The sequence below is a fragment of the Dipodomys spectabilis genome, unplaced genomic scaffold (assembly GCF_019054845.1).
Source record: "Dipodomys spectabilis isolate Male_0828 unplaced genomic scaffold, ASM1905484v1 ptg000042l, whole genome shotgun sequence".
Classification (NCBI taxonomy): domain Eukaryota; kingdom Metazoa; phylum Chordata; class Mammalia; order Rodentia; family Heteromyidae; genus Dipodomys; species Dipodomys spectabilis.
In genome coordinates, this window is record NW_024870719.1 from 14,436,813 (window position 1) to 14,457,953 (window position 21,141).

At 44.0% G+C, this 21,141-nt stretch overlaps 2 protein-coding genes across 4 annotated transcripts; one reads left to right on the forward strand and one right to left on the reverse strand.

Annotated features, from left to right (window-relative positions):
- Positions 1-2,007: 2,007 nt before the first annotated feature.
- Positions 2,008-3,460, reverse strand: Rps29 (ribosomal protein S29). The gene is made up of 3 exons (XM_042677942.1): positions 3,349-3,460; positions 3,010-3,109; positions 2,008-2,098 (listed from the first exon to the last, which is right to left on the reverse strand). Exons 1-3 carry the CDS (start codon positions 3,408-3,410, stop codon positions 2,090-2,092), a joined length of 171 nt encoding a protein of 56 aa, XP_042533876.1. The 5' UTR covers positions 3,411-3,460; the 3' UTR covers positions 2,008-2,089.
- A 6,649-nt stretch (positions 3,461-10,109) lies between these two features.
- On the forward strand, positions 10,110-20,371 carry Lrr1 (leucine rich repeat protein 1). 3 transcript variants are annotated; one of them, XM_042677787.1, is made up of 4 exons: positions 10,110-10,390; positions 13,456-13,557; positions 16,743-17,464; positions 20,091-20,371. In XM_042677787.1, exons 1-4 carry the CDS (start codon positions 10,178-10,180, stop codon positions 20,329-20,331), a joined length of 1,278 nt encoding a protein of 425 aa, XP_042533721.1. In that variant the 5' UTR covers positions 10,110-10,177; the 3' UTR covers positions 20,332-20,371. The 3 variants fall into 3 exon arrangements, with proteins under 3 accessions (XP_042533721.1, XP_042533722.1, XP_042533723.1); XM_042677788.1 differs by having other exon boundaries at positions 13,459-13,557; XM_042677789.1 differs by lacking the exon at positions 16,743-17,464 and having other exon boundaries at positions 13,459-13,557.
- The last annotated feature ends 770 nt before the right edge of the window (positions 20,372-21,141 follow it).

Here is a 21,141-nt window from a genome sequence, read left to right on the forward strand (position 1 = left end):
GAAGAAAACAGCTCCTGATACTTGGGGGCAGAAGTATTTTCAGGGAAATTGGCCTAGTGGTAGAGTACTTGCCTAGCATGCATGAAGCTCTAGGTTCCATTCCTCAGTACCACATAAACGAAGAGCTGGAAGAGGCACTGGGGCTCAAGTAGACTGCTAGCATTGAGGAAAAAGAAGCTCGGGGACACTACCCAAGCCCTGATTTCAAGACCCAGGACCATGGGCTGGGAAGGTGGCTCAGTGGTAGAGCGCTTGCCTTGCATGCTCGAGGCCCTGGGTTCCATTCTTCAGCACCACATAAGCAAAAAGAAAAAAGCCAGAAGTGGCTTGTGGCTCAAGTGGTAGAGCGCTAACCTTGAGCTGAAGAGCTGAGGGGCAGGGCCCAGGCCCAGAGTTCAGGACCCATGATCGGACCTCCCCCCCAAAAAAGACCCAGGACCAGCCCCCACGTCCCCTAAAGAAAAGAAGCTACTGCATCTCCCCTGATTTTCTGCCATCACTAGGAAATTCCATCTAGAAATATTTTCCACAGGACCTACACAGTAAATTCAATTAATAAGATTTTATTGCTGTGATCAATTCACTTGGGTACAAGCTGAGCTTCCTGAGGTTCTGTACCATTTAATTAAGAAAAAATGTAGTATGTTTATTGCAGCATTATTTACCATAGCTAAGATATGGAACCAACCCAGATGCCCCTCAGTAGATGAATGGATCAAGAAAATGTGGGATATATACACAATGGAATTCTATGCCTCCATCAGAAAGAATGACACTGCCCCATTTGTTAGGAAATGGAAAAACTTGGAAAAAATTGTATTAAGTAAAGTAAGCCAGGCCCAAAGAAACATAGGTCCCATGGTTTCCCTTATTTGCAATATCTAATATATGTATGAGTCAAGCAGAAAAGGTCAGATAATGTGATGTTATGAAAATGAACCCTTAGATATGTATTTTAATGCTTTTTTATTTCATGCATGTGTTTCTAACGCATTTATAAGATTATCTCTTTGTTGCTTTGTATGTCCCTCCACCACAGTATAACCCCTGCTTTCACTATATTTGATGTCAGTATAACTTGTGGAGGAGATGGGGAAAAACAAGTCGTTTAAGGATACAGGTGGACCTGTTGCAACAATGAGAAGTACAAGTTGTTATGTCGAAAACGAGTTTACAACATTGGTGCGGGCAGGGGGGGAGGATTGGGTGAGGGGGTAGGGGGGAGGTAGGGAAGGGATGTGAAGGGTAAACTAAGGAGGAGGCTGCAATGCTTGATAAGAAATATACGCATTATCCTGCCCATGTAATTGTAACCCCTCTGTACAGTATGTTCACAAAAAAAATAAAATTAAACTTAAAAAAAAAAAAAAAAAGAAAAAATGTAGTTTAAGAGCATCCTGACAGGAATAGAAAAAATTCACCTACCAGCCGGCACCAATGGGTCTATCCTGTAATCTTCACTGCTCATGAGGCAAGATCTGAGGACCATAGTTCAAAAGCCAGCCCCAGCAGGAAAGCCAATTAACCAGCAAAAATCCATTAGTGGAAATGTAGCTGAAGTGGCAGCACACCAGTCATAAGCCATAAGGCCAAGGCCCAGTACCAGTATACACTGATTAGCTGTATCAGAATATAGATCCTGCTGTACTAACTGAAAATCTATCATCCACAGCCTGTCTTGATGGATTATGTCTATGTATTCAAAATTAGTTGCTAGACCTAAGTACTACTCAGTCAGTGCTCCCTGCTATATAATGTTTATTTTGCAAGCTTCCCTCTGTAAAATGTGCCAAATACTAAGACTACAATCTGAGCAAATGCAGGGCTGACCTCCATTAGTTTTTTCAATACATTTACTTTCACTGGCCCAGCTCAAGGAAACAAGTCAATTACTCTGAAGATTGTTAGGTATTCAAAATAGAAGGCACTTCACATACTGAAACAAAAGTTAAAACAGAACTAGTATTTATCAAACTTCTATAACCAATTAACTAGTAATGTTAAGCATAAGTTGAAGGCTTCTTGAATTTTTATTTTATGTACAAATATGGTCTTTCATTGGGCTTGAAGTCTTGAATAGTCCATTCACTTAGTCCAACTGAAAAAGAAAAAAAAGGATTTTAAAACATTGCAAATTGCAACTTGATTCACAAATACTGGCTCACTGCAAAATGTTTAAACTACCCACTATAATTACTAAGATCTAAGTAGTTCAAATACCCACTTCAGATGTAACCTTAAGTACTGTCAGTCTCTTTCCCTCAAAGACTTTCCCATGTATAACAGTACTGTACCAAATGCTCAGAATAACTATTAAGTAACCTGAGAAAGTAGGGCTAGGGGCCAGCACCATTCACTTTAACATTAACATAAGTCATTAGGTACGTTCACATTAGGCATAAACTTAAGTTAAAGACACCTTGCTATCACTACTGCATCTGAGAGCTCTCCCATAACAACTTACATCCACTAACTACAACACAAAGGCACTTTTTAGTAGGCTCTCCTTGCTAACATATTCCAATAATATAAAAGTTGGTAATGTTTCAACAACCATGCGAGCAATTTAACTTCCACTGTTTTTTAAAAGCCAAGCATTTAAGTTTTAGGAGCCAAAGAAGCCTCACCATCCAAGTTATAAAACCATCAAAAGGCAGGCCTTTTATCTGCTAAACCCCATAAAGGCCTGGCTGGCCCCAAATCTCAAGATCATTCATATGACAAAAACCAAGCATGCGGACTATAGCTTAACATTATCAGGTTTTGCAAACCTGTTGGGATTGTAAAACTGCACCGAAAAAAAAAAAAAAAAGAGTTGAAAGTGGCCCTTAACTGCCTCCCCATACTGTTATTTTACTCATCTGACTGCTCGGCGTCATTAATCCTCCACTCACAGCCTAGCCAACCAACACATCGGAAAATGGCGCTAAGGCCAGCACGCGCAAGCGGCCACCCCGGCGGCGATCTCCCGGAGGGAGAAGACGGAGCATGGCGCCGGCGGACGCCTACCTTAATGAAGCCGATGTCCTTCGCATACTGGCGGAAACACTGCCGGCACATGTTGAGCCCGTACTTCCGGATCAGACCGTGGCGATTAGAGCACACGCGGCTGGGGGGGGGGGGGGGGAGATGGTGTGTTTCGTGCAAGTGGCAGGCATCACAGGACCCCCCCCTCCCGCGGCCGGGCCGGGCCGGGCCTAGCAGCCCCACCGCAGCCTCGACATGGCGGCGCCGGCCGGTCGGCCTCCCCGCCGCCGCCGCGCCTCCCGAGGCCTCCTCTACTTGGGATTCTCACAAGCCTCAAAACCCTCAGTCCCTTTCCCCCCAGAACCACACGCTGTCCCTCACCAAGAGCGAGATCCCTGGCCGAATTTTCGGGGGTGACTCCAGTAGAGCTGCTGGTGACCCATCTTGCTTCCACAGGTCCAACGAGGAAAAAGGAACGAAAGGCTACACGCATGCGCTCTTCAAACTTTTCTTTTGAGACAATTTACCCAGAAGGCAGCGCTGGAACGTAACGCGTGCGCAGTGTGACTACACTGTCCCGGAAGTGGGGGGAGGAGGGAAAGGGTTCAATCCGAGCCAGGTTGGGCGGGCCCACGGTGACGTCAGCGGCACTGAAGCTCTAGTAGCTTTCTGCCGCAGATCCGCCCGCCGGGCGCGGTGGCGCGCGTCTGTAATCCCAGCTACTCGGAAGGCTGAGCCCGGAGGATCGCTTGAGTCCAGGAGTTCTGGGCTGCAGTGCGCTATGCCGATCGGGTGTCCGCACTAAGTTCGGCATCAATATGGTGACCTCCCGGGAGCGGGGGGACACCAGGTTGCCTAAGGAGGGGTGAACCGGCCCAGGTCGGAAACGGAGCAGGTCAAAACTCCCGTGCTGATCAGTAGTGGGATCGCGCCTGTGAATAGCCACTGTACTCCAGCCTGGGCAACACAGCGAGACACGGTCTCTTTTGCTTTTCGGGGATGCAGATAAACAGACAAACCGCCTTATTTATTACGACGCGGCAGGAAAACGAAACACGCACCCCCGAACGACCCCCTTTAACTTCTACTCACAAACGACACCAGCCAGGGCGCACACTGACCCCTACCGGACACACGCAGACCGGCAGCCGTAATAACCTGCACTTACGACGTTCACGCGCTGGGGGGCGCACGCACCACCCCAGCACTTACATCCACACAATTGCAAAACTTTCAAACACCTCTTTTAATTCAACTTGAACGCAAAACTTCTTTCACCTACGTTACTGCTAGGATTCTCCCGCAAATCATTGACGCTATGATCTAAGAATAACAATATAAAACATGTTATAAAATATGAAAACAGACACCTCAACAGAAGGGGGGGGTAGGGAAACCTCGTGGGCGTTGCACCATAGTTTACTGATGAGCTTGAGACCCTGGGTTCCATCTCTGCCAGCAAGTAGGGGTACACAATGAATCACTATGAATTCACCTTTTTTACAGCTACATTCAGATCTGTCTCTGCAATCATTGTTACTAACATGTAATGAAAGAAACAGGATCTGAGATTTGTTTGTTTTGCTGGTTGGTCCTGAGGCTTAAACTCAGATCATGGGTACTGTCCCTGAGCCTCTTGTGTTCAAGGCTCTACCACTCTTTGTGCTGAAGGCTAACACTCAGCCACAACACCACTTCCAGCTTTTTTTTGGAGTAGTTTATTGGGGATAAGAGGCTCATAGACTTTTCTGCCCAAGCTGGCTTCGAATCAACATCCTCAGATTTTAGTAGCTAGGGTTACATGTATGAGCCACATGCACCTGGCTGATATGACCTTGAATTCTGCCCTTAGCTCTTGAAAATCTATACAGATACAAAACAGAATTCTGTCAGAGTCCTTTCCACTTTCTACTTTATTTGACTCAATGATATTTAATTGAACTAAAGAAGCAGAATATGCCAGGCACTAGTGGCTCTCACCAGTAATCCTAACTCCTTAGGAGGCTGAGATCTGAAGATGGAAGTCAAAGCCAGCCGGGGCAGAAAGTCCCTGAAACTCTTATCTCCAATTAACAACCAAAAAAACAGAAGTAGAGCTATGGCTCAAGGTGGTAGGGTGCTAGCTTTGAGCTAAAGAGCTCAGAGACAGCATCTAGGCACTGAGTTCAAGCACTACAATTAACAGAAAAAAGAAAAAAAAAAGCAGAGTATTTCCACCAACTTCTCCACCTCCAGACTTACATGCCCTCTCTATAAGCACAGGCCTCTTTCAAGAGAACAGTTGAAGCAGGATCTTTGTGTATTCTCCTATCTGGACTGAGTGAGAACACCACAGACACTGGCCTGCAAGTACCTTTGGGTTTGTCTACAAAGCACTGATAGCTACTGGTGGGATTACTGGTGGTGTGAAAGCAGGTAGTATCCTCATGGAGTCTTTAACAGGCCTAGGTACTAGTCAGCTATCTCAGATTCAAAAACTTTGGGTTTTTCTAACTATGCTTGCCTACAATTGTACCTGGCATTCTGGGAATTTTCTACTGCTCTGAAAATGTTTTGTCTTCAGATTTAATTATAGATGACAGTTTGTGATGGTTTGCCAAATTTGGGATTAATATATTGGATAAATCTCTTAATAGGAATCATATATACTACTTTGGACTCATAATTAAATACCTCCAAATCTGGGCTGGGAAGGTGACTCAGTGGTAGACCGCTTGCCTTGCATGCATGAGGCCCTGGGTTCGATTCCTCGGCACCACATAAACAAAAAGAAAAACCACAGAAGTGGCACTGTGGCTCAAGTGGTAGAGCGCTAGCCTTGAGCTGAACAGCTGAGGGATAGTGCCCAGGCCCAGAGTTCAGGCCCTATGACCGGACCCAAAAATAAATAAATAAAAATAAATAAATAAATAAAATTCAATGTCTCTAGAACCAATCCTGGTACCAATATTGTATTACTCAGTGTTCTCCAGAGAAACAGAACCAACAGAATGGATAGATAGACAGACAGACAGACAATTTATTAAGGGATTAGCTCCCATGCCATCTATAAACTAGAGAACCTGAGATACCAATAGCGTGACTCAAACCAAAAGCTTCAGAATTAGAAAAACCAAGGGCACCTCAGACTGAGGCTGAAGGCCTGAGAACCAGAGGTACACTACGGTCCAAGAGTCCAAAGACCTGAAGAAACGAGTTCTAAAGGCCAAAACACTGAGATATGTCTCAATTCAAAGGAATAGAAAGGAAATCTCTCCCCTTCCCCCCCTCCCTTTCTGTCCCTCCTTCCCCAGCTCCCCCACTCTCAACTCCTCCCCTTCACACCTCTATGTAAATTCTTAAAAAGATTTGTGTTTGATATAACTCAATAGTAAAGGCCCAACCCAAGATCCTGTGTCTAATTCCCAGCACTATAAAAGGGGGGAAAAAAATGTGTTTTCATATGATCCTTTTATACTTTCAGCTTTGTTATAGTTGTTTTGTAGTACCTGTATTTGAAGTCAAAGCCTTGTGCTGGCTAAGTAAGTTTTGTTTGTTTTTTGGTTTTTTTTTTTTTTTTTGTCAGTCGTGGGGCTTGAACTCTGGGCCTGAAGTGCTGTCCCTCAGCTCTTCAGCTCAAGGCTAGTGCTTTATCACTTGAGCTACAGTGCCACTTCTGGTTTTCTGGTGGTTTATTGGAAATAAGAGTTTCATGGACGAATCAAAAAAAAGAGTTTCATGGACTTTCCTGCCTGGGCTGGCTTTGAATGGAGATTCTCAGATCTCAGCCTCCTGAGTAGCTAGGCTTACAGGCGTGAGCCACCGGCGCCTGGCTTTGGCTAAGTAAGTTTTGAGCTAAGCTCTCAGCTCAATGTTTTTTTCCTTGTCAGTCATGGGGCTTCTACTCTGAGCCTGGGCACTGTCCCAGTGCTCTTCAGCTTAAGGCAAGTACTCTACCACTTGAGCTACTTCCGCTTTACTGGTGGTTAACTGGAGATAAGAGTCTCATGAACTTTCCTGGCCAGGTTGGTTTTGAACTGTGATCCTCAGATCTCAGCCTCCTGAGTAGCTAGGATTATAGGAACAAGCCTCCGGTATCCAGCCATCAGCTCAATTTTTATTTAAATTTTTCTTCCTTCCTTCCTTCCTTCCTTTCTCTCTCTCTTTCTTTTTTTCTTTCTTTATTCCTTCCTTCCTTCCTTCCACTCCTGGGGCTTGAACTTGGGGCCTGGGAACCATCCCTGAGCTTCTTTTGCTAAAGTCTAGCACTTTACCACTTGAGCCACAGCACCACTTCTGGCTTTTTCTGTTTATGTGGTACTGAGGAATCAAACCCAGGGCTTCATGCATGCTAGGCAAGCACTCTACCACTAAGCCACATTCCCAGCCCAATTTGAATCTTATATCTAAAATCTATTTCACTATCTCCCCAGATAGAGAAATGAAGCATCTACCCTCCCAAATGGCCAGCTGCTTACACATAGCAATATAAATTGAATGTAACCTTGCTTGAATCTAGTGCAATATAAACTCTCTTAAATATTGTTAAATGAATAACATTTATGTATTAAATCAAATACATATGTGTGCCATTGATTATTCTTTCTACAAATATACATTAAATACCTACTCTGTGTAAATACTACACTAGACCTTGCATATAACACTCATGACTCAGATCCCAGAAAGCCTGTAGTCAGGAAGTGAATACACACATTAAACAACAATATAGCAATATTTTGGAGAGAATGACCTAAACAAAAACACTCAAACATGCTGGATAAAATATGGCATGTTTTAAAGTACGAGATTGAGCTCTCAGAAAGAAATATCCCAAGGATTTCCATTTACAAGGTGCTCCGTGGAGATCACCTGGGGATATGTACCCAGCTGGATATTATGACTTGGATTCCAAAAGGAGCAAGAGCCAAGCCTTTGGGCAATAGTTTTTAATTATATTTTAATTAAAATTAATCAGAGTATTTTATTTAATTTGACTTAAGATAATTTTATTGGGGTACTGGAGGGAGAATAACTCAGAGGTGGAGTGCTTGCTTAGTACTTGTGGAACTCTGGGTTCATTTCCATCTCCGGGGAAAATATATATGTATATGGAACCCCCACATCAGTTTTGAAAGTCTAACAATTATCTGACAGTACATACCATTGTTTTACTCTAAAACCACCGTGGAACTATTATGTAGCTTTCATATATTTCAGTTAACAAACATTTATTTTCTAAAGCCATGCTTTGATCACCTAAGTAACCAAATAAAGCCCTGAAGTTTTTTGTGGGTTTTTTGTTTTTGTCAGTTCTGGGGCTTGAACCCAGGGACTGGGCACTATCCCTGAGCTTCTTTTGCTCAAGGTTAGTGCTCTATTACTTCAGTCACAGTTCAACTTCCAACTCTTTTGGTAATTTATTGGAGAAAAGAGTCTCACAGATGTTCCTGCCCAGGCTGACTTCCAACTGTGATCCTCAGAACTCATCCTTCTGAGTAACTAGGATTACAGCCATGAGTCACCACCACCTGGCCTAAGGATTTTTTTTTTTTTGTATTCTTGATTTGTATGCATTTCTATTCTAGCTAATTAAAATTACCATAGATTTATAAGACTTAAGCTTTTCCTGGCTCACAACTGCATGTAGAGTTGAGGTGCATATATATTTTATTTATTAACATACATTACTTACACAAGAGGGAGGGGTTCCCTGTTCTGTCATTACACAGGTATCTAATGGATCTGGGTGAACCCAACTATAACTCTCCTTTAACTCCCTTCTTAAACCATCACTGCCAGTTTTATTGTTCTATGTGCATACACACAAATAAAACTACTTCCATCATATCATCCTCACTTGTCAAGAGGTTAAGTATGCCCCTCACTGGTAGCTCACACCTGTAATCCTAGCTACCCAGGAAGCTGAGATCTGAGGAAAATGATTCAAAGCCAGCTCAGGCAGGAAAGTCTGTGAGACTCTTATCTCCAACTAACCCTGAGAAAAACCAGAACTGGCGCTGTGGCTCCGTAGCCTTGAGCAAAAGAGCTCAGGGATAGGGCCCAGGCAGAGTTCAAGCCCTGTAACTAACAAGAGAGGAGAGGAAGGAGAGAGAAGAAAGAGGAGGTATGGAGGGGATGGAAGGGAAGAGACAAGGGGGTGAAGGGGGGGAGGGAGGCAGACAGATTAGGTATATTTAATATTCTTATTTTTTTGTCTGTTGTGGTGAACTCTGGGCCTAGTTACTGTCCCTCAGCTCTCTTGCTCAAGGTTAGCGCTCTACCACTGAGCCACCTTCCCAGCCTCATATTTAATATTCTTGTAACAATTCAGGTTGGTATTTGGTTTTCTTCTGTATATAGAAAAGCTAAATAAAAAAGACAAGTCCTATGAAGTGCAATAGTCTTTGAAAATCGGGGGGTGGTGGCGATTTATTATCTTCGTCACTATTTTTCCTGACTCAAGTACGCTTTTCACAAAGTGGAATCGACAAACATTTCAACTGCTATGTATAAACAGGAACGTTCATTTATGATTAAATCATAGGCGGGCGCTCAGTGGCTCCATAAAGGGAGTAAGGAAAGGGAAGGTCCCGCGGGGTCTGGACTGACGTCTCGCGTCTCGGACAATTCTCATCCAGCCGCCTGCGAGGCGGAGTCACAGCCGTCAGACAGTGACTGCCGAGCTAACTGCAGTCATCTCCGTCGTCTCCATAGACACAACACCGCCAGCTTGTCAAGTCCTCATCTCTGGCTTTTATGATAACAACTCGCGGTGTTCCAAAAACACAGCCTGACACCGGCCTTCCACAGGGAACCGCCTTCCAGTGAGACGGAGGGCGCGCTCCCAGGTGAGACCCAGGTGAGACCAATGAGCGCGCTCCCAGGTGAGACACAGCCCACTGTAAACAAGAACTCCGCCCCCAGCTGCGCGCACGGCAACCCCGATGTGACCTCCTCGCCGCACGCCCGCTTCGAAGGGCCCAAGTCGGGTCCTCAAGCTGTCGAAATGCGCACTTCCCAGGCTCGTGAACACAGTCAAGCGTCATCGAAATCTGAGGAGATGAAATATTTCTCCCAGAGGGACTCAGAAAACCCGGGACCCCTTCATGTATCGAGCAGGCGGATCCCCGGACAGCCTGAGCGCTCGAGGACCCCAGCGGCTGCTCGGCGTGGCGGGAAGGAGGAAGTTTCAAAGCTCAGTGGCCTCGGTGGCCCGGGCTCCTGCAGGATGAAGCTGCACTGCGAGGTAGAGGTGGTCAGCCGACATTTGCCAGCCTTGGGGCTGAGGAACCGTGGCAAGGGCGTCCGGGCCGTAGTAAGTCTTTGTCAACAGTCGGCCGGGAATCAGCGGCGCCCCCAAGCCAGCAGCGACCCCGGTAGCCAGCCCCCCGCCTTCCTGTTCATCTCCACCATGAAGGACCGGCACGGGACCCGCTACCAGGTACGGGGAGCGCGACGGCCGGGCCGGGGCTCAGCTCTTCCTTCCCGGGCCCTTGGCGGGTGGTGCGAGCCGCGAGCACGCGTCCCTGGCTTCCCACTACCACCACGGCCCTCGGGCCTGTCAGAAACGTGGTGAGAAGTGACGTTTTTCCCCCGTTACTGTTCTCGCCCCGTTCTGCTGCTCGGTTTACTGCGTGGCCGTTCAATGATAGGTAGCGGTGCTGCCCTCTTGAAGCCCCGAACGGGTTAGCCTGCGTGGAAGCTCTCATAACTGCATTTTCACTCGGTACGTTGTTTCTCCCACCGTCTTTTCTGGAGTTCACTCCCCGCCCCCTTTTAATAGATGATGCATATTAAACAGGCTTTTGTTTGCATCGAAGTTATTGGTTATTGGATTCTCTCCCCTCCCCTCCCCCCGTCCCCTCCTCCCCCCCCCCCCCCCGTCCCCTCCTTTCCTCTCCCCTCCTTTCCCCTCCTCTCCCCTCTCGGTTTGAACTCTGGGCCTGGGCACCGTTCCTGAGCTGCTTTTGCTTTGAGGCTAGCACTCTACCATTAGAGCCACCGCAGCACTTCCAGTTTTTTTCTGTGTATGTGGTACCCAGGAATGGAACCCAGGGCTTCAAACATGCTAGGCAAACACTCTCCCCACAAAGTCACATTCCCAGCCCCTCCCTTCCCGGTCTCTCCTGTCTGTCTTTCTTGTATTTACTCTGATTTCTTAGGTCCAGCGCTTGATTCCTTAGGTCCAGCGCTTGATTCCTTAGGTCCAGCGCTTGATTCCTTAGGTCCAGTGCTTGATTCCGTAGGTAGGTCCAGTGCTTTTTTGTGTCTGCAGAACTGTGGTAAATTCTCTAGTTAGAAGTTGAAATTTGATCGTCTCCATTATCAGTCATTGTTATTTTGTGGCTGCTATATCTTGGTTAGCTACCAAGATGAGGGAACAATTTATCCACTCTTGCATTAACCTGTGTTTCTTGTTTGTGCACGTGTGTGCACCAGTACTGGGACTTGAACTAAAGGCCTCACGCTGTGGCTCAGCTTTTTCACTCAAGGCTGGTGCTCTCCCATGCAAGTCACACTTGCACTTCTGGCTTTTTGCAGGTTATTGGAAATAAGCATCCCATGGATTTGTCTGCCTAGGCTGGCTTTGAATCTCCATCCTCAGATTTCAGTGTCACTAGTAGCATCAAACTTTTGGCTGTTTGTTGTTTTGTTTTGCTTTTTAAAAAAAAATTGATACTGGGGATTGAAATCAGCCTTGAGCTCTTGCTTGGCTCCTCCATTCTCCCACAATGGTGGCATTCTACCACTTGAACCATGCCTCCACTTCCAGCTTTTGATGGTTAATTTGAGATTAGAATCTCAGGGATTTGTCTGTCTGGGCTGACTTGGATCGTCAGATCCTCACATCTCAGCCTCCTAAGTAGCTAGGATTACACGTATGAGCCACCGGCACCTGGGTAATTTTTTTAATTGAAAGAATTTTAGAAATTACACACAGGGACTGGAGGCATGGCTCCAAGGTACTTTCCACACTTAGCCCCAGAACCTATTCTTCAAGGCCCAAGCTTCATACCACTGTCATTCAGAAAATGTTTACTGTGTACCTACTGTGTCATCAGTACTGTGGTATCTAGCAAACTTCCTCCAACTCCTGTCAGGCTCATTCACCCTCTCTCTTCACCCTCCCTGCTCCTTAAGATAACCCCCACACCCTCAATTGATCAACTGTGTTCATTGGGATTATCTATGCAGTCTTCATACATGATTATACTACACTTCAAAATTATTTTGCCCTTACCTCCAACACCCTAAGCAGTCGCATATCTAGAATTATGTTTGTGTGTGTAGTTAGTATGTGTGTGGTGTGTGCACATATGAGTTACTGGAACCCGGCTTCAAAAATCTAGAATTCTTTTTTTTTTTTTTAGATCCGATTGTGAGGCCTGAACTCTGGGCGCTGTCCCTCAGCTCTTCAGCTCAAGGCTAGCGCTCTACCACTTGAGCCACTGCGCCACCTCCAGCTTTTTTCTTTTTGCTTATGTGGTGCTGAGGAATCGAACCCAGGGCCTCGAGCATGCAAGGCAAGCGCTCTACCACTGAGCCACCTTCCCAGCCCTAGTCCAAAATTTTATATGTCAGTCAGAGCTCTAGCTCTGAGGTTAACAGTAGCAAGCCCGACAAAATTTTGATTCTTATTCCCTCCCCACCCCCCCCCCCCCCAGAGTAATAATTTGAGGTCATAGCCGGGCGCCGGTGGCTCACGCCTGTAATCCTAGCTACTCAGGAAGCTGAGATCTGAGGATCGCGGTTCAAAGCCAGCCCAGGCAGGAAAGTCCGTGAAATTCTTATCTCCAATAAAACACTAGAAAACTGGAAGTGTTGCTGTAGCTCAAGTGGTAGAGCGCTCGCCTTGAGCTGAAGAGCTGAGGGACAGCGCTCAGGCCCAGAGTTCAAGCCCCACAACCAAAAAATAATAATAATTTGAGGTTATGAAAACAAATAACTGCTACTGGCTATTATTACTATATGTGATTATTCAAAAAATACGGGATTCTGTTCCCAAGAAAGAAATCTGGACAGATAAAGTAGTAATATCTATCACACGCTACATAGAGTTATAACTATAACTGCTTTAAAAATAAATCAACCAAACCACACCTTTACAATAAAAAGCATTCAGGGCTGGGCATAGTGGTACATAACTATAATCTTAGCACTGGGGAAGTGGAGGCAAGAAGATAAAAACTCTAAGGTAAGCTGGACCTTAGTTATTCAAGAGATTGAGATCAAGGATCACAGTTAAAAGCCAGCCTGGACTTTTGTGAGACTTTTACTTTCAATTTACTAGCAAAAAGCTAGAAATAGAAGCGTGGCTCAAGTAGTGGGGCAAACCTGGGTTACATTTAAAATATATATATATTTCCCAAAAATCTTGAAACTTTAAAAAGGACGAAATTAAAACATTTCATCTTTAGGACTAAAAGCCAAACCAAAGCATGGAAAAGTGAACAATATTGAGTAACAATATCTGTTTTTGTCCCTTTTTCCCTTGTTTGTTTTAAGCAGCTAAAGGAGAACATTGAGCAGTTCTTCACCAAATTTGTGGATGAAGGGAAAGCCACTGTAAGGTTAAAGGAGCCACCTGTGGATATCCGCCTGAGTAAGGTATGGAATTACAGATAGTTGCCTTCTGTGTTTTCTTTAAAAAAGAAGATGGTTCAAGCTTCTTGATATCCCACATAGCTAAACAGGAATGGGCTCTTAATAGGTATGCTGCAGAGTCCATGACAAAGAGGTAGCTTAATTGCCTCTAAAAGACCAGAAGATTCTTTGGTGAGGTGTACTGGATGAGAATAAAACTGGGTTTGCTTCTGTGCCAAGATGGCTTCCAAGAGGGAGCTTTAATGTTCTTAAACTGACAAATGGCACACATGCGTATTTTGTCAGCTAGATCTCATATTACAAATTTACTGTAAAAGATAAAATGCAATGATATTAATCTTTTTTTTATTTTATTTTATTTGGCCAGTCATGGGGCCTGAGCTCTGGTGCGTGGGCACGGTCCCTTCAGCTTAAGGCTAGTGCTCTAAGACTTGAGCCACTTCTGGTTTTCTGGAGATAACAATCTCTTGGACTTTACTGCTCAGGCATCTTTGAAATGTGATCCTCAAATCTCAGCCTCCTGAGTAGCTAGGATTACAGACATTAGCCACTGGCACCTGGCTTTCTTTTCTTTCTTTTTTTTTGTATTTTATTTATAATCATTTTTCAATACATAGACCATTAAAAAATGTAAAGCTTCTTTTGCTCTGTCTTTTTTCTTCCCTCTTTAACAAGAGTAGGAGCTGCCTAGCAAGTGCAAAGCCCTGAATTCAAACCCTAGTACACAAAAATGGGTTGGGTTAGAGGGATGCCTCACATAGTAAAGATCTACTTGCTTAGCAAGCTAGGAGGCCATGAGTTCAAACCCTAGTACTTCAAGGGAAAAAAAAAATTTACCAAGATAGTATGAACAATATCTTTCTCAACTCCCCTTCCCCCACCCTTAAAATAGCCTGGGCCTTGACCTTGAGTATGACAAGCATGTAGTATATGACTGAGCTACTATACTGGCCCTGAACTTACATTGTTCACATTGTTCCTGCCTCCTTGTTGTGATTAATGCATCCTTCCACTAACTCTGCCTTCCTATCAAATTGAAGTCCTACCAGTTTAAAAATGAAATAGACAGATTTCTAAGACTCAAATCTATTGGCCTTCCTTGTCTTAGTGTTTGATTTTTATTTTATTTTTTATTTATCTATTTTTTGCAGGTCCTGGAGCTTGAACTCAAGGCCTGGGAACTGTCCTTGAATCTCTGCTCAAGGCTAGTGCTCTACCACTTGAGCCACAGCACCACTTCCAATTTTTTCTGTTTATGTGGTACTGAGGAATCAAGCCCAGGGCATCATGGATGCTAGGCAAGCACTTTACCACTAAGCCACATTCCCAGCTCCTTTATTTTTATTTTTTGCCAGCCATGGGACTTGAACTCTGGGCCTGGGCGCTGTCCCTGAGTTCTTCAACTCAAGACCAGCCCTACCACTTGAGCCACAGCTCCACTTCTAGTTTTCTGGTGGTTAATTGGAGATAAGGATTTCATCTTATGGACTTTCCTGCCGAGTCTGGCTTTGAACCTCTGGCTTTGAACCGCAGTCCTCAGATCTCAGCCTCCTGAGTAGCTAGATTTATGGGCATGAACCACCAGCACCCAGCTTTGACCTTTATTTATTTATTTTTTGTCAGTTATGTCTGGGCCTGGGCACTATCCCTCAGCTCTTCAGCTCAAGGCTTGAGCCACAGTGTCACTTCCAGTTTTCTGGTTGGTTTATTGTAGATAAGAGTCTCACGGATGTTCCTGCCTGGGCTGGCTTTAAACCATGATCCTCAGATCTCAGCCTCCTGAGTAACTAGGATTATAGGTGTAAGCCACTGGTGCCCGGCTTGACCTTCTTTTAAATTGATTCATATAGAATGCGGCCTCAGAGATCAGTGATCAACCTGGGCACCCATGGCTCACGCCAGAATCCTAGCTACCCAGGAGGCTGAGATCTGAGGATAGCGGTTCAAAGCCAACTTAGGCAGGAAAGTCTGTGAGACTCATCTCCAATTAAACACCAGAAAACTAGAAGTGGTGCTGTGGCTCAAATGGTAGAGTGGTTGCCTTGAGCTAAAAGGCTCAGGGACAGAGTACAGGTCCAGAGTTAAGACCCACAACTGACAAAAAAAAAAAAATATCCGTGATCAGCCTTCCCTTGAGCTAGTGACTTGCCATTATTTCTCTTTTCTTGGTCAGTAAACCAGTTTACTCTATTTTACCTTTTTCTCTTTTTTTTTTGCCCGTCTTGGGGCTTGAACTCAGGGCCTGGGCACTGTTCCTGAGCTTCTTTTGCTAGAGGCTAGCTACTCTACCACTTGAGCCACAGAGCCGGTTCCAGTTTTTTCTGTTTATATGGTACTGAGGAATCAAACCCAGGGCTTGATGCATGCTAGGCAAGCATTCTACCATTAAGCCACATTCCCAGCCTTATTTTATCTTCTTTTATTTTTTATTTTTTTTGTCCAGGGGCTTAAACTCAGCCTGGGCTCTGTCCCTGTGCTCTTCAGGTCAAGGCTAACACTCTACCCCTTGAACTGCAGTCTCATTTCTGGCTTTTTTGGTAATTTATGGAGTTAAAGAGTTTCACAGACTTTTTTTGCCCAGGCTGTTTTGAAAAAACCTTCAGATCTCAGCTTTTGAGTAACTAGGATTAGAGGCACTAGCCACCAGTTCCTGGCTTATTTTACTCCTTTTAATAGTACCCATGTTCTAACAAAATAATATTGCATACTTAGATCTCAGATTTCCTGAAAGTTCACTAATCCTTTACTTACAAATGTAAATGTAAAGAAACTTAAATACCTTACATATATTAGCTATTTTTATTGATGATTGAATTCAAATGCCATTTTAATTTGCCAGTTCTGTCAGGGTTTTTTTCCCTCTTCATCTGGGACCAATCTCTTCATCTCATCTTTCCTGTTTTCTAGCATTTTGTCGCTTCATTTTTTATTTTTTGAGACAGGGTAGCTCAGTCTGGCCTACAAGTTATGATCCTACTACCTCCATCTCTTAGTAGGATTTAGGCATGACTTAATACACCAGGCAAAGATTTTTTTTTTCCCCCCTTTGGCAGTACTTGTGTTTGAACTCAGGGCCTAGCACTTGCTAAACAGATGCTCAGTTACTACAGAATTTTTTATGTGAAGAACTAGCCATATGTGCATTATCTAAAATGGAATATTTGTTTGCCTAACTTTTATTTATTTAGGCCAATGCGAGCAGCTTAAAGGGTTTCCTTTCAGCTCTGAGACTAGCTTATAGAGGCTGCGGTATCAATACACAGCTTTCAACACCCACACCAGTGAAGACTTCAGAATTTGAAAAATTTAAAACCAAAATGCTTATCACATCCAAAAAAGACTATCCTCTAAACAAGAATTTTCCACATTTTCTGGAACATCTTCAGACTTCTTATTGTGGGCTTCTTCGAGTTGATGCGCGTATGCTTTGCTTAAAAAACCTCAGGAAGTTAGACTTGAGTCACAATCATATTAAAAAACTTCCAGCTACAGTTGGAGATCTCATACACCTTCAAGAACTTAACCTAAGCGACAACCACCTGGAGTCATTTAGTGTGGCCTTGTGTCAGTCTACACTCCAAAAGTCACTTCGGAGTTTGGATCTTAGCAAAAACAAAATCAAGGCACTTCCAATACAGTTTTGCCAGCTCCACGAACTTACAGATTTAAAACTTGATGACAATCAGTTGATTCGGTTTCCTTTCAAGATAGGACAGCTAACAAACCTTCATTTTTTATCAGCAGCTCGAAATAAGCTTCTATTTTTGCCTAGTGAATTTAAAATGTTATCCCTTGAGTATTTGGATCTTTTTGGCAATCCTTTTGAACCACCAGAAGTCCTTCCAACTATAAAGCTGCAAGCACCGTTAACTTTACTGGAGCTTTCTGCGCGAACTGTACTGAATAATAGGTAAGACTTTTATAGTCATAAAAAGTGGTACTAGTATTCTCATGAAACTGACAGTAATAGTCACAGACTAATAGAACTTCTCAATAGAATTTCCATGCACATCTTGAATCATTGCTAAAGTGGTAGCATTCTTTTTGTTTTTTGGTCAATCGTGGGGCTTGTACTCTGGGCCTGGGTGCTGTCCCTGAGCTCTTCAGCTCAAGGCTAGTACTTGAGCCATAGTGTCACTTCCAATTTTCTGGTGGTTTATTGGAGATAAGAGTCTCACAGAGCCGGGCGCTGGTGGCTCACGCCTGTAATCCTAGCTACTCAGGAGGCTGAGATCTGAGGATCGCGGTTCAAAGCCAGCCAGGGCAGGAGAGACCGTGAGACTCCTATCTCCAATAAACCACCAGAAAACTGGAAGTGGCGCTGTAGCTCAAGTGGTAGAGCGCTTGCCTTGAGCTGAAGAGCTAAGGGACAGCTCCCAGGCCCAGAGTTCAAGCCCCATGACTGAGAAAAAAAAAAAAGTCTCACAGAGTTTCCTGCCCGGGCTGACTTTGAACAGTGATCCTCAGATCTAAGTCTCCTGAGTAGCTAGGATTACAGGCGTGAGCCACCAGTGTCCAGGTAGCATTCTTTTTTTTTTTTTTTTTTTTTAATTTTTTTTTTAATTTAATTTTATTTGTGAACATACTGTACAGAGGAGTTACAGTTACATGGGCAGGATAGTGCGTACATTTCTTACCAAGCATTGCAGCCTCCTCCTTTGTTTACCCTTCACATCCCTTCCCAGCCTCCCCCCTCCCCCCCCAGGTAGCATTCTTGATGTTCCTTATCTCTGCTTGGAATGATTACCCTTCATGAAATCTTATAACTCCCTCTCTCACTTCATTAGGTTTTCTGCCCACACATCATTCCAGAGAGTTCTTATTTATTCCACCTATCAAAAGTTTTATTCTGAGAATGTAGCTTAGTAGTAGAGTGCTTGCCCAGCATGCATGAAGCCCTGGATTTGATTCCTCAGTACCACATAAACAGAAAAAGCAGGAAGTAGTGCTGTGGCTCAAGTAATCTAGTGTTAGCTTTGAGCAAAAGAAGATCAGGGACAGTGCCAAGGCCTTGGTTCAAGGCCCAGGATTCCTCCCCCCTCCCCCAAAAAAAGTTTTATTCCATGCTAGATTCCATGTCTCAGCCTGTAATCCTAGTTACTTGGGAAATGGAGATTGGAGGATTACAGTTCAAGGCTAGTCAGGAAGAATCAGATTCCATCCTGACCAGTGTAGCCGCCTACCTGACATCCCAGCTATTCAGGGAAGCACCAGGTCCATCAGGACATAAATCTAGATCCTATTGAAAATAGCCAACCCAGAAAAGGGGCTGGAGGAGTGGCTAAAGTAGACTACATTCATAACAAGTGCAAGGCTTTTAGTTCAAACTCCAGCATATATATACACACACACACAAAAGTATTTACCTCATTACATAGCTTATTTATTATTGTCACAGTACTTACAACCTTGTGTTTTATGTGTGTGTGTGTGTGTGTGTCTGTGTGTGTGTGTCTGTCTGTCTGTCTGTCTGTCTGTCTGTCAGTCATGGGTCTTGAACTCTTGAGCCTGGGTACTGTCCCTGAGCTCTTCAGCTCAAGGCAAGTGCTTTACCCTTGAGCCACAGTGCCACTTCTGGTTTTCTGGTGATTAGTTGGAGATAAGAGTCTCCCCCCCCCAAAGAGTCTCAGGGACATTCCTACCCAGGCTGGCTTTGAACCTCTATCCTCACATCTCAGTCTCTTGAGTAGCTAGGATTACAGGCATGTGTCACTGGCTTCTGGCTTGTATGCATAATTTTTTTTTTGGGGTCCGGTCGTGGGGCCTCAACTCCGGGCCAGGGCACTGTCCCTCGGCTCTTCAGCTCAAAGCTAGCACTCTACCACTTGAGCCACAGCACCACTTTCCGGCTTTTTTCTTTTTGCTTATGTGGTGTTGAGGAATCAAACCCAGGGCCTCATGCATGCAAGGCAAGTGCTCTACCACTGAGCCACCTTCCCAGCCCTGTATGCATAATTTTTAACATTTGTTTGCTGGCTGTTTTTCTCAGGACAATGTGATTCCTGAGGGCATGGAGTTTGTTTTACTTTGTACTGAATTCCTAGAGTCTAAAAATGTGATGGCCCTGTACTTGGCTCATATTGCACATTTAATAGCTGAATAAATGTATAGCAAGTAATAAAGAGTGCTAGCCTTGAGCAAAAGATCTTAGGGACAGTGCCCAGGCCTGGAGTTCAAGCCATATAACTGACAAAAAAAAAAGCTCTTAAATAATGTAGGTAAGAGATGTAGGTCCGTAGACTCTACCACATATCAACTAGTTAAGAATCTGAAGATGGCCTCTTATGTGTTAGAAATTTAAATGGTGAACCAATGTCTTGATTTTGCTTAGGTATTATTGTTATCTTAGGTTCACAGTATATCATTTTGTAGTATATTTGTCCCATTTTTTTTTTACCAGTTGTGAAAATAATATTCTGACTCTTCTTAAGTTGCAACTTACTCTTCTGTCATTATAATTCAGGGTCCTAATAATTCCTGTCCTGATATATACGTTCTGAATTTAGTAACAAAATACAACATTTTTTTCCCCATAGGATTCCATATGGCCCTCATATCATTCCTTTCCATCTTTGCCAAGATTTGGATACTGCAAAAACTTGTGTTTGTGGAAGATTTTGTCTAAACTCTTTCATCCAAGGAACGTCTGCCATGAATCTACACTCCTTTTCCCACACTGTGGTCTTAGTAGACAATATGGGTGGAACTGAAGCACCGATTATCTCATATTTCTGTTCTCTAGCCTGTTATGTAAATTCCTCTGATATGTTAAAGTAATAGGTGATACCTCAAAAAAATTTCATTTAGTCACAGGTCATTTTGGGCTTCGTGTATGGTTTGTGATCTAACAGTGTTAAAATGAACAAGAACCTTTTCATATACTTGTTTGACTAAATTCGTAATTTCCTTAAAAGTGAATTTAGAGGAGGGCATGGTGGTACATGTGTATATTCCCAGCCTGTTATACCTCAGGTTCTTAACCAGTTTGGGTATATAGCAAAATTCTGTGTCAAAAGAATTACAGAAAATGAAATTTAATTTTATATGGAATTAACTTTTTTTTGTTGTTGTTCATGAAGCTTGAACTTCTGGGCCTGGGCGCTGTCCCTCCTCTCTTCAGCTCAAGGCTAGGGCTCTACTTCCAGTATTCTGTGGTTAATTGGAAAGTCTCAGGACATTTCTTCCTGGGCTGGCTTTGAAACTCGATTCTCAGTCTCAGCTTCCTGAGTATGTAGGATTACAGGCGTGTGCCACTGGCAGAATTAACTTTTAATACATTTATTGGAGTGTTATTTCCAGGATTGATTTTTTCCCCCCCAGTCCTGGAGATTTAACCCAAGACTTTGAAAATATTAGGAGAGCACTGTAGCACTTAGCCCTGTAGGATTCTTTGTTGTTGTTTTGCTTTTGTGCCAATACTGGGGCTTGAACTTAGGCCCTGGTATCCTCACTTGGCCTTTTCAAGACTGTCAAGCTACCATGTGAGCCACACTCCACTTCTAGCTTTCTGTTGGTTCAGTAGAGACAAAGTCTCAGACTTCTGTCCCAGCCTGGCTTTGAACCAGATTTCAGCCTCTTGAGTAGCTA

Coding starts and splice junctions, on each gene's coding strand:
- Lrr1 (XM_042677787.1), top strand. CDS start 10,178: ATGAAGCTGCACTGCGAGGTAGAGGTGGTCAGCCGACATTTGCCAGCC. Junction 10,391..13,455: donor GGCACGGGACCCGCTACCAG/GTACGGGGAGCG, acceptor GTTTGTTTTAAG/CAGCTAAAGGAGAACATTGA. Junction 17,465..20,090: donor CGAACTGTACTGAATAATAG/GTAAGACTTTTA, acceptor TTTTCCCCATAG/GATTCCATATGGCCCTCATA.
- Rps29 (XM_042677942.1), bottom strand. CDS start 3,410: ATGGGTCACCAGCAGCTCTACTGGAGTCACCCCCGAAAATTCGGCCAG. Junction 3,110..3,348: donor GGCCAGGGATCTCGCTCTTG/GTGAGGGACAGC, acceptor CCCCCCCCCCAG/CCGCGTGTGCTCTAATCGCC.